Source organism: Arvicola amphibius, chromosome 14 (genome assembly GCF_903992535.2).
Source record: "Arvicola amphibius chromosome 14, mArvAmp1.2, whole genome shotgun sequence".
Classification (NCBI taxonomy): domain Eukaryota; kingdom Metazoa; phylum Chordata; class Mammalia; order Rodentia; family Cricetidae; genus Arvicola; species Arvicola amphibius.
In genome coordinates, this window is record NC_052060.1 from 45,778,128 (window position 1) to 45,791,697 (window position 13,570).

Below are 13,570 nucleotides of genomic sequence, written 5' to 3' on the forward strand. Positions count from 1 at the left end.
TATACAGTAAAGAGAGATTCAAAGACAAAGAAAATCTCTAAATGGTTTACAGTGAGTTAAAAATACATGCAGGCTAAAAGTTAAAGTTCTTACAGTTTAAAAAAGAGAAAGAAAGAAAGAAAGAAAAAGGAAGTAGTTTGTTGTGGTGGTACACACCTTTCCCAACACTTGGGAGGCAGAGGTAGATTGACCTCTGTGACTTCAAGGTGTGGCGGCACACACCTTTAATCCCAATGCCTGGGAGGCAGAGACAGACAGATCTCTGTGAGTTCTAGGTGTGGTAGCATACACCTTTAATCCCAGCACTTGGGATGCAAAGGCAAGTGGATCTCTGAGAGTTCAAGGACAGCCTGGTCTGCAGAGTTATTCCAGGACAAAGATATACAAAGAACTTGTCAAAAAATAAAAAAATAAAAGTAAAAATAAACGAAATAGAGGTTAAAATAAAGCCATACAAAGATGGAAAATACACAAAGAATCTTGATACTGTATACTATTATGCTCTCTTTGAATTGTTTGAATGCTGAGGAAGAAGCAACAGCTGCTAAAAGATATTTGTTTATAAATGCTGCTGAACTAATCCAAGATAGATATCTTGAAAATACCTTGACTTTAGAATTTGGATCTAAGGATATGATACTTTGGAAAAGAGATTCTTCTTTTATCTTTACAGAAAATGAGACCCGTTGGATTGCTTCTATCCCAATATGGTATGATAGACCACGCCCTCCTGAAAGGTTGCTGTGAACACCTTCAGAAAATTACTTCACCCAACTGATGACTGAGATGAACCTGGCACACAAGTTACACCATGAAAGATCTGATTAACAGCGTCCCCATTCAGCAGGAAGCAGTTTGGAGAGAAATAACTACGTCCATATTCCCAAATATTGTTTATAAATGTTCTTTTACATTTAAAGGGGGATATGATATAGATATGAATAATTTGCATTGGTAAGGATTTTAAGGTCAATTTTGTTATATGTATATGTATTTCTAATAATGATTAAGGTATTGTGATTGTGTAGTTCATTTTAAAAATGTAATGTATATAGGTTGTTAATGGATAGTCATTAATAATAGTAAAGCTTGTAGTCATGTTAGTTAGATTTTCTAGATATATAGAGATATATTTAAGTTAAATATGCATTCTTCATATCTTTCAAAGACTATAGAATATGGCATTTTAAATGTTTTAATAACTTAGGGCTTTTCATGACAATGAGACACATTTGCTCCTGGCAGCACCAGCTACTTCAAGAGGAAGATGGGCATCGAAGAGGCTACTTATGGAGTTTGATAGCCATTTGGGCAAGAAATTGCTCTTGCCTGGACTATTGCATAAACTGGACACAGAAAACCCTCAGAGAGAGGACTGCTGAACTTGCCTATAGGTGAGATGATCTCTCTGGGTTCCCGATTCATGAGAGTCTGCGAGACATTCTGCAGGACACAGCAGATAGTGACTGAACTGTCTTTGAAATTTCCTGCTTCATGGGAAAGTCTTCTGGATACTGTGGGCCTATAGGCCGAAGATAGATGCCCCAACAATACAAAAGAACTTTGGGTGACTGTCCAGGCAGCGAGATGTCTCTATCATTTCTAGAGTTTGGAAATTGCATATTTCTTATTTACTTAGGTAATATTGTGTCCTTCTGGAGTCTTTGATGGAGCTGAAGAAGAATAGATAGTTATAGTTGTTTTCCTTTGTTATGATAAAAGATAAAGTAGATATAAATATTGTAACTGTAATTCTTACTTGATAACTGTTTTGTTATATGTAATTTTACTATGTTAAAGTTAAAGCTTTTCTTTTTTGTTTAAACAGAAAAAGGGGAAATGATGTAGGTGTGTCTTCTATCTATCTGATAATTTCATTGGATAATTAATAAAGAAACTGCCTGGCCCATCTGATAGACCGGCCCTTAGGTGGGTGGAGTAGACGGAACAGGAAGAAGGAAGTGAGGTAGATGGCTCAGTCAGATGCCACGCCTCTCCTAAGTTAGGCAGACCACTGTGCCTCTCCTGAGAGAGAGGCCAGATGCTATGAAGCTCCAGCCCAAGATGGACGCATGCTAGAATCTACCTGGTAAGGCACCACTTTGTGGTGCTACACAGATTATTAGATATGGGTTAGTCAAGATGTGAGTAAGAGCCTGAAAATAATGGGCCAGGCAGTCTTTAAAAGAATACAATTTGTGTGATGTTATTTCGCGTGTAAAGCTAACCATGCGGGAGCCGAGCTGGGCGAAAAGCAGGCCCTCAGATACTCACTACAAAAAGGAATGCATGCTCATAAGTGTATAGCTTTGAATGAGTGTTGGCCAGGGATACAGAAGCATTAGATTTATACTCCGTCACTATCTTTGTATTTACTCTGCTAGTTCACTGTTTACATTCATTGATGATGATCTATGCCCCCAAATTATTTTTATATTCTTAGAGGGTCTCCTGAATTCTCCTGTTTCCATTTCAGTCATTACAACAGCTTTGAAAGCTTCCACACATACATGAGTAGGAAATCTTCATAAAGTCTGTTTTTTTGAAGTGTTTAATTTCATAGAGCTCTTTCTTGAAACACAGGATCTGGCACATGACAGACCTCATGAGCACTGGTTTGACTAGGAGTGGAGCGAATTAACCCGTCTGTATTTACACTATCACGTTGTGTAATCTAGACCCAGTCTGCTCATCTGTTCACTAGGTTCTCTTCCTCCTCTTCTCCACTCCCCTTTCTTCTACTGTTTTAACTTTTAGTTCCTTTATCGCTTTCTCCTTCCCTGGGAGCAGCTTCTGCCATTGCTTCTATGTGATTAACTGAATTCTTTGTCTCCAGATCGACCTCCTATTGAGCTTTTGAAGTTACAATTGTCTTTAGGATTTTTATTACTTGTACGTTTTTTCAAATATTAGATAACTTATTCTTAGTAAACTGGTGAGAGCTTTAGATACTTTAGAGCTGGAGGCAGGCCACCTTACCTGAATTCTGGAAACCAAACCTTCATCCTATATAAAAACTCCAAGTGCTATAAACCATTAAGGCTTCTCCAGGCCAGCCACCTAGGGTCAACTCTCCAGCCCAGTCACCCTAGCCCAGTCACCTAGAGCCATCTCTCCAGCCCATTCACCTAGGGTGAACTCTCCAGTCCAATCACCTAGGGCCACCTGTTTAGCCCAGTCTCCTAGAGCCACCTCTTCAGCCCATTCACCTAGGGTCACCTCTCCAGCCCATTCACCTAGGGTCACCTCTCCAGCCCAGCAACCTAGGGTCACCTCTCCAGCCCAGCCACCTAGGGCCACCTCTCCAGCCCAGCCACCTGGAGCCATCTCTCCAGCCCAGTCACCCAGGGCCACCTTTCCAGCCCAGCCACCTAGGGTGAACTCTCCAGGCCAGCCACCTAGGGCCACCTCTCCAGCCCAGTCACCTAGAGCCACCTCTCCAGCCCAGTCACCTAGGGCCATCTCTTCAGCCCTGCCACTTAGGGCCATTTTTCCCCAGTTGAATCACTTTAGATTATTGTCTTTATCCAGTCACTCTCCATAGTTAATGTTCTTTGTATCTCTTAGAGAATACTGAGTTTCTCTTCTGTACCTTGCAAGTGTTCATGTCTTATTGGTGTTCCTGAAATGGACTGTCTTCAAGTTGTCTCTTCCTATAATGTACTGTCAGACGTTACTTCTTAAACTACAAATTTCTCATGAGTCTCCTTTATGCTAACATTTCTTAAATGAGTTTAGTTGTTTTAGAAAGTTACTGTGTGTGTGTGTGTGTGTGTGTGTGTGTGTGTGTATACTCATCTGTAGATCACTGGAGGTCAGAAGACAACTTGTAGGAGTTGGTTCTCTTCTTGTACTATAATCGGATGTTTCTCTTCCACCTGCCAGTTCCTGAATAGTCAAAGGTTTAATATTACTTATTAATGTTTTGTCTTTATATTATTATCAGGCTTATTATTAGTTAGCTCTTGCATATAATTTTTTTAAATCTATGCTTTGCCATGTAGTTTGTGGCTTGTTACTACATTCTTTTACATGTCTTACTTCCTCCCAGACTCTGCCCTTCTTCTCCTGTATCTCTGTTTGGATTTGCCACCTGGTTTTATCCTGCCTTGTCATAGTCCAAAATAGATTTATTTATCAACCAATGAGAGCAACACATATTCACAGTGTACAGAAAGATCATCCCACAGCATTCTACCACATGGGTTTCAAGGATCCAACTCAGGCTATCAAGTTTATTGCCAAGTTCCTTTATCTACTGAGCCTTTTTGACTGATCTATGTAAAACTCTTAAGAGATACAATCTATGGAAGTAGGATGTCTTCCTTCCTTCCTTACTCCCTCCCTTCCTCCCTCCCTCCCTTCCTCCCTCCCCTCCTCCCTCCCTTCCTTCCTTCTTTCCTTCCTCCGTTCTTCCCTCCCCCCTCTTTATCTCAATAAAAGGCTATGGGTAAAACTATCATGGGGTCTTAACAAGGATAAAGTCTGCTTCTGTTTAAGTGCAGTATTCAATCTCCTGTACTCAGCTTTATGTGCAAAATAGCTTCTGGTCACTTTATTATAACTCAGGGGTGTTATAGCATGCAAGTTGGGAAACATTAAGTTATGGACAACAATATCTATTTAGTATCATGTGATTTCCACTCACTAGTCTGTACTACATTGTTCCTTTTAAATCTTTGAGCTGTACTGTATTTATACACACATATATGTATTTCCCAGAATGCTCTTACATCATGTGTCTTCTGTCTGTCTCTTGAAATCTTAATTCTTCTAAATGCAGCTGCCACTACTCCCTTACTGAATGCGAATGAGTATTTGGGAAATATAAAATGAATTAAGTATATTTTATATGCTGTGTCTCTTCAGGAATTACAGTTTTGTCTTCTTTTTTTGAAATTGTTTTCATATTACATTAACAACTGAACAAATAGACATGATTATTTTATACTTATCATGGTTCAAAGTCCTCAACTCTTTTGAGAACTTGCATACGAATGGTTGCTTCTAATTTTGTAGATTATGAATACAAACCTAGGAGCTAATTGACTAAAGTCAGTAAGTATAAGCCTACTTTAAATTTATGTTCTTTTATCTTAGGACCTGCGACATACAATCCTGTTTTAATGAAGTCTTCTGCCATAATCTCATTTTGTAAAGGACCAAAGCGTTTTGGACATTTTCCCCAAGGGTTTTCTCCTGGTCCAACGACATACGAGGTTTGTCAGTTCTTTCTCTTAGTTCTGACATGAATAGAATGTTTATATAAATTACAGAACTTGTGCACAGTAAGTTCTTCCTATGTGTTTACCGAGAGCACTGACTAATCAGATTTTTTTACTTGTGTAAGATATTTTTGAAGTTGTATTTTGACAACTTAAGAAAAACCATTGTAGAATTATAACTTTAATATTGTATTAATTTTATATATGTCCTCTATAGAATTGATGTATAAAACATCCATACTTTCCTGTAAATTTAAAAACTTCTTAGATACTTTTCTATCTGCTTTAAGTATACTTATATAATTAATTTTATATATATATAATTTGGTTTCATAATGAATGAAGGTCTTCTAAGCTAAGACCTTCTGAATGTATGACTTAAATCAGCATAAACGTTTGTTGCAATTGTGCTTGTAGTAGAGCTAAATAATTCTATTGAGTGTATTTTATGGGATTCTTTTCAAGACAGAGGTTCTTTGTGAAACAGTCCTGTAGATCAGGCTGGCCTCGAACTCACAGGGTTCTTCCTTCCTCTGCCTCCTGAGTGCTGGGATTAAAGGCATGTGCCACCACCTCTTGCCAATTTTATGGGATTTTTGGATGAGCACTTGTAAGCACCAGGGCTTACTTACCAGTCTAAGTTTACCTGGTATGACCGAGGAGAAGTGAATCTTAGCTAGGCCATAACAGAGGGGTCTCAGCAAGACTGAAACTGAGACAAGTTTATTGTAAGCACTGAAACTTATTATACCCCTATCAGAAACAAAGTACAACGGTGATTGTCAGAATCAATACAATAGTAGTTGCCAGGATACAGTGATGTTTACAAGTTATACAAGGGTACACAAAGTTAATGTCTAAGAGCAACGGGTCCTGTCAAACTTCGCTGGCTTCTAAGGAACACAGAGGATCACAGGGTGACCTGAATGATTCACTGCTAAAGGGAATGATTTCTTAGGAAGTGAAAATCACTCAGCACCCTAGAAACCATGGACTTTAACATAAAAACATTTAGACATGCCTCTCAAGACAGCTAGATCAGGCCAACTCTATAACTCTCCATAAACACTGGTATTAGTTATTTGTGCATTTGGTATGGAGTCTTCTTGTGCTGTACTGACAGTGTACTTTCTGTGGAATAAATGCCCTGGCTCCTGCAGTCAACTTTGCCTTCCCACTTCATGGCATGTGTCAAACGTGTTCCTTCGGGTGTCTAAGGAAAGTGGTGTTCTTGTAGGTAGCATATCATTTCAGCTTGTATCTATGTTCAATCACATAAATCTTTAAATGAAAGAGTTTAATGTTACATTTTCATTCAAGGCTATTATTTGACAGGTAAGTTCTTTTTCTTGTAATTTTAAAGCCTTTTTCTGCATGCTTAACATGTCCTTTGCTTTTTTTCTTCCTCTGCTATTTTTCATTTGTGGTTAAGCAGTGTACACTGGAAGTTCTGATTCCATTTTTCTTTTTATCCCCATGGCAATGGAGAGGGTACCTGAACTGGTCTTCCCCTGTATTCAGATTGATGACTACCTTAATTATCATCATAGAAACTTCATCTAGCAACTGATGGAAATAGATGCAGAGATCCATGGCTAGCACTGGGCTGAGCTCCCAGAGTTCAGTAGAAGAGAGAGTGGAGCAATAATATGAGCAAAGGGGTCAAGACCTTAATGGGGATACTCAGAAACAGCTGACCTGAGCTAGTGGGAGCTCACTGACTGTGTACTGACAATGAGGGAAACTGCATAGGATCAAACTAGGCCCTCTGAACATGGGTGACAGTTGTATGACTAGAGCAGTCTGTGGGGTCACTGGCAATGGGACCAGGATTTATCCCTAGTGCTTGAACTGTTTTTGTTTTTTTTTTTTTGTTTTTGTTTTTGTTTTTTTTTTTTTTGAGCCAATTCTCTTTGGAGGATACCCTGTTCAGCCTAGATATGGGGTGAGGGCCTTGGTCTTACCTCAAAGTGATGTGCCAGAATTTGTTGACTCCCCGTGGGAAGCCTTACCCTCTCTATGAAGTGGTTTGGATGTGGAAGTGGGGGTGGAGTGGATGGAAAGTGGAGACGGGAGTGGGAGGAGAGGAGAAAGAGGGAACTGGGATTGGTATGTAAAATGAGAAAAGATTTTTCTAAAAATAAATTAAAAATTAAAAAAATTAAATGATGTATACAAACTCATAGAGGCACCAAAATATATAAAATTCTTGGCAAACTGCTATTTTCTTTTGTCCTTAAAATAAAATGAATGGGTGAGTACTAGACCTGTAGGTGTATAAAAGTGCAGAGTGTTAAAATACTGGTTTTCTCTCTGAACTATAGACATTAAAGATTTCTTTTGTTACTAGATATGAGATTGTTATGAGGCATTAGAAAATAGTGAGAATTATAGTAACATGAATCAAACTAAATCAAATTTAATTTTTAAGTATTTAAAATATGACTATAATTTCCTGCTAAATTGCAAGTAAAGAATAATAAAATACACACACACATATATATATAATTTTAATATTGGATAAAGGATAGTTCTAAGAATTTTTCCCCAAATATATGTATTAATATGTGCAGAAGTGGTTTATTAACATATTTATTTTAAAATATGACAAACATGCTATTAAATGTGAAATCTTCTTTAAGGTTTGTAGGTGAGTATTCCACAGCCCTTGGAAATGTGTCTTGTAGTTTTGCTTTTAGTGTAATAATAAAAGTAAAATCCTGCGGATCCCTGAGTGGCAGCAGTGGGCAGCGGGCCATGAGGCTATGCTGCAGGTCTCCCAAAGTGGCGGCAGACAGCGGGCAGCGGGTCCCAGGCAGGGACAGCGCAGTTCCCCCAGTGGCTGCAGCCGGCCATGAGTCCCAGGCAGGGAGCTGCGTGGTGGGTGAGAGACCTCAATGGGGCAGCCAGACCCACAAGGAGAGACAGACAGATGGGCACGCCATGAGATCACGCAGCAGGTCTTCGCAGGCAGCTGGTTACATTTAGGATTTGCACTTCAAGCATAAAATCCCCACCTGTTGCTTAACAAGGGTTCTTCTATGCTTCCTATCACTTGTCTGTCTCTCCATGGACTCTGGCCCTCCTTTAGTTCTTCTTCATTTGTGCTGATATCTTCTTGGTTAGATTAGACCTTCAACTTTTCAATTTTCTGATTTTTTTTCTTTTTTCAAGGTTTATTTTTTATATTTAAAAATTTCCATCTCCTCCCCTCCTCCCCCTTCCCTCCCCTCCCTTCCACCCATACCCCCCGACCCCCTTTTCCAGGCCAAGGAGCCATCAGGGTTCCCTACTCTATGTTAAGTGGTCAGAAGGAAGAACATGTATAAAAGAGTTAGAAATTGTCTTGGTTTAGGAAAAAGGTAGTAGTAGATTTTTCTCTATGTTCTATGACCTCTCCAGCCACAAATAGTCTTCTTGGTTTTTAGTATCAGACATTGTTGACTGGGTTTTCTGTCCTGCCCAGTTCCCACAATCATTAAGTCCCAAAGAAATCACACAGAGGTCTACATTAACTATAAACTGTTGGCCCATTAGCTCAGGCTTCTTATTAACACTTACAATTTATATTAGCCCATTATTCTTGTCTATGCTAGCCACGTGGCTCAGTACCTTATTCAGCGACACAGTCACATCTTGCTTCTTCTGTGGTGGGCTTACAACAGCACAGGAATGGGCTTCCTCCTTCCCAGAATTCTCCTGTTCTCATTGACCCACATCTACTTCCTATCTGGTTGTCCCGCCTATACTTCCTGCCTGGATACTGGCCAATCAGCATTTATTTAAAATATAATTGAAAGAATACAGACCAGACCATTCTTCCATACCAAGGCATAAATTTGATTCTGCTGACTAGGTCTTAAGTTCTGTGAGACAACTATTAGTCACTAATAGCTACTAGTTACAAGATAAAAATGCTAGTATTTTATCATTGGTGATATCTTTCTAGGCTGATTTGATATTGTTATGATTGTTATTCTATTGATGAATGAAAATATGGTACATGTACACAATGGAATTTTATTTATTTGTAAAGAAAAATGAAATCAGACATTTGTAAATAAATGGATGGAAGTAGAAAGATAAACTGAATGTGGTAACTCAGACACAGACCTGAAGGGAAACGTGATACATGTCCTCTCTTGTTTGTTAATCCCAGCTCCAAATCACTAGATACAGGTGTGTAATATGAAGTCACTGTGGAAGCTGGAAAGCTGAAAGTGACGATGAAGGGAAAGGGTGGAAGTGGCTCTAGAGAAGGGGAAAATAGGACACAGACACTGTGAAAGGGGTAGAGGGTTTTGTTGTAGGAGGCTGCTTGTTTCTTCCTGGTTGCCCAGAACTGAAATAATCACACAGAAACTGTATTAATTACATCACTTCTTGGTCTATTAGCTTTTGCATATTTCTAGTTCACTCTTATCTCTTAAATTCACACATTTCTATTATTTTATATTTTACCACAAGACTTGTGGCCTGCTGGAAAGGTTCCAGCTGGTCACTTGTGTCTTTCTCCTCTGGCGGATCCATGGCATCTCCTGATGGTGTAGGAGGTGCTTCTGTTCATGTGTTGCTTTCATTGGTTAATGAATAAAGAAACTGCTTTTGGCCTGATAGAGCAGAACTTAGGTGGGTGAAGAAGACAGAACTGAATTCTGGGAAGAAGAGCAGAGAAGAAGATGCCATGGATCTTCTGCCTGAGAAGGACACTGGTTAGAATCTTGCTGGTAAGCCACAGTCATGTGGTGATTCACAAATTAATTGAAATGGGTTAAATTAAGATGTAAGAATTAACCAATAAGAAACTAGAGCTTATGGGCCAAGAGTGTTTTAGTGAATACAGTTTCTATGTGGTTATTTCAGGTGTAAGCTCGCCTGGCTGCTGGGACAAACAAGGGGTCACCTCTCCCTTCCAACATCTTGACTCCACCTTTTATTCTCCAAGCATTCAGTTTAGTTTTCCCTACCTAGCTCTATTCTATCCTTCACAGGCCAGTGCAGATTCTTTATATATTAACCAATAAAAGCAACACATATAGAAGGACTTCCTACATCAGGTGTTAATTGAGATTTGGGGATGGGAAGGTAGTATAGAAAAAAAGGAGAAAGGAGAGATGAATAATACTTAAGGTACTAAGAATATTTGAAAATTTCATAGGGAATCATTATTTTATAATCTTACTTAAATACATATATTGTATGTGTGTGGTATGTGTGTATACATGATAGTTTCCACTGAGTTATAGCACAAGGGGTGATAATACTTCCCAAGGAGTCATAGAATAACTCACACAAACCTCTGGGTTAGACATGAAACATGTCCCTTTGTGTTGTTGGTCAGAAGAATCCAAGAGATTTCCCAAATCATATATGTTATTGCCACTGCCCTTGATAAGTCCATGTTACTGAAATCAGACACTCTGGACATGGGCCTAGGGGAATTCAAATTAGAACTGATCTGGGAGTGTCATCCTGGATGACTAACTCTCATATTTTATAAGGTGCTATGCAAGCAGCTAAGGAAGAAAAGCAATCCATAGTCTTACATAGTAATGAATTTTTATGTCTGGCTTTTATCATTCATTTTTTCACTTTCATAGCCTCTTAAACTTTGATTAACCAGACAACAATCTTCTTGTAAGATGAGGTATATGGATTAGGATCTTTGTTAGAGGTTGGCCAGTGTTAATACATGTAGTGAGGAAAGCAATTTTCTTTTTTTTTTAAAATGAATTTTCAGTTATTTTCTTCTCCCCCAATGTTTAAAAGGAAACTTTTTGGATTTTTGATGATCAAACCAAAAATTTTCTAGGAAGTATCACCCTTTTAATCCTCTTTCTCCTGATTGTGATCAGTTCCAATAATAGAGCCCCTCATGATAGGTGTGCTTAACCACTTGCTTTTAAGTAACTCTTTACATTCTAATTAGACATTCATTTTTGTACTTCGTGTGGTATGGTTTCATTGTCACTGGCTGGTATTGATATGACTTGTTCATTCCTGGGACAGTTGGAATTTTGGCCAGGTTAATTTTCAGCAGTTTTATTTCAATAACAAGAAAAGCAAGCAAGCATCTTAAAATAATACATTCTTCTACACATACTTTTTTCAAGTCTCAAGTGTTTTGTTTAGTTTTTACTCATTTTTCTTTTTTCTTTCATCACATATTTTCTTATTTATTTTAAAGTCTGGAAAGAGTTGGAAAAAAATCTATCCATGGGATCATAAACCCACAGTCATCCACAGGAAGTGGTATAACCCATACCCAGCTAGGGCTCTTCAACCAAGCGTGAGCACACGCACTTGCCGCCTTCCCTTAAGCTGCTGCTCTGCTTGCTGGCTTTGTCATAGGAGGCTGTTTTTGAAACAGTGGTTAAGAACACTGGACCCTGAAGTTGAATTTTTCTATTAATTTATGTAATTATTACTGATCAGTGATGGTCTTTTGCTTTTGAATAGATAAGGCTGCCTACCAACTCTTTTTATGTTGTTACTCATCCTGACTTGCTCAGATAGGTTGAAAATGATGCCCTGAGGGCTGAAATTGGCCAACTTTAAGTACCTCCTGTGTCAGCATCCCTACAGTCTTGTAATATAGTCCATTTTATGTCTTGGAAAACACTAATTTCATGATAACTGATTCTGATATATATATAAACTTAATTATCATGGCCTTGTGTCATGTTGAAGAATTGTCAATACAGTATATAAAAACAATAATATCACATGCATATGCTTTACTGATTTTCTTTATTCTGGATACAAAATTACAGAAAATATTAAAGTATTAAATATGCTATTTGAGAAGAAATGTATTTCATATAACAGAGAAAGAAGAGTCTTAGTGAACCATGAACTCCAGGCCACTGAGAGACCCTTTTGTCATATGGCATATATGAGGCTGATACACAGGGCTATCAAGTAGCCCATGTATATGCACTCATATGCAGAATTACTCAAAAAAGCGAATTAAACATCAATGATATAAAATCATCCTTTGTCAAACAATGACTTTATCTATTATTAATATGAAAAGGAAACACATATAAAAAATGGAGACCAAGAAAATGATGCCTCATCACGGCAGGGGATACCAGTCCTTTCCTTCACTATCATAAGGCGGGCCTCCTAGATTCTGACCTCTATCAGGAGAATAAGGGATTTTCCTCCAAGGAGTCAGTCCTGAAACAAACCACAAAACCCAAAGTCACCCCGTTTTCAATGTGAGGTTTTGCTAATAAAATGTGTGCGCCATATCATCCAAGATCAGGTTGATAAGCCCCACTTGTGTCTAAATAGCTTCTAATTAGCTTTCAGGGTCATGGGAGATGGGACAAAAATTTCAAACTGACAGGGAGAATCAAAAGACTCTTAATACAGCATGAAGAATTGAGAAAAAAACAATAATTTTTGGGTAAAGCACTGTACCCATTGTTTATTACATTTTGTAAATAAAGTTATTATTTTATGGATTTTTCCACGAAATTTTTGTATTGATTTTTGTGCCTATGATTACAACCATTAATCCCCAAAGAATGATATTGTAGAAGTTACTGGAGGGTGGAAAGACCTGCTTTGTTGGGGATCAACAAGACTCATGTTAAAATTGCTGATTTTTTGGCTGTCTTCCTAGTTTTTCTTTCTTGAGAATACCAAATACTTAAAAATGCAGTACGTTGCTTTTCTAGGCTTTCTTCTTTTACTTCAGGCGTAGATTTCCCAGATCGTTTCGTAGTTCAGTGAACATTTCCTTCCTTGACTAAATTCCCTTGTATAAACGTTTCGTGGTTACTCACCATTGAACGAGATCTCTCTTTGTTATTTTGTGTAATTATGAATAAAGTTGTCATAGATCTTCACATGTGTCCAGGTACAATTTATTTGAGCAGACAGATTGCTGGAAGACATGGCGAGATTATTTTCAGTGCCTGGAAAACTGAAGACTGTCGTTCAGAATGCTGAAACTGTTAGGTCCTAAGTAGGCTCCCAAAATGGCAGTTCATCTGGACGCAACCCATGCTGGCTTCTTACCAAGTAAACAGAAGAAGCACTGGTATTGGGTAAACAGAAACCAAAGTCCAGCATTCCTCAGGAACCTCATGAAGTAGGTTCCTGGTGGTTAGGAAAGGTATTACTCCCCTTTTATCTAACTCCTCTTGTCAACTACCATCATCAAAAGATGTCTGGTTCCTGATTAACCCAAAGAAGCCTGCAACAGATCAAAGTCCCCACCCAAGTCTTGGGTTATTCTGGCCCGTACCATTTCCCCTGTTGTAACTCCCAGACTGTTTGGGCTCTTATGCTCCTTCCATCCCATCTACCTGTTCCCTTAACACTGACAAGGT

At 38.6% G+C, this 13,570-nt stretch overlaps 1 protein-coding gene across 2 annotated transcripts in view; it reads left to right on the plus strand.

Annotated features, from left to right (window-relative positions):
• Stpg2 (sperm tail PG-rich repeat containing 2) overlaps positions 1-13,570 on the plus strand; it is a 344,055-nt gene that overhangs the window by 190,578 nt on the left and 139,907 nt on the right. For both annotated transcript variants that reach the window (XM_038311496.1, XM_038311498.1), the window contains one exon: positions 5,101-5,219. In XM_038311496.1, the coding sequence (XP_038167424.1) occupies positions 5,101-5,219 (119 nt within the window). The remainder of the gene's footprint in view (positions 1-5,100; positions 5,220-13,570) is intronic.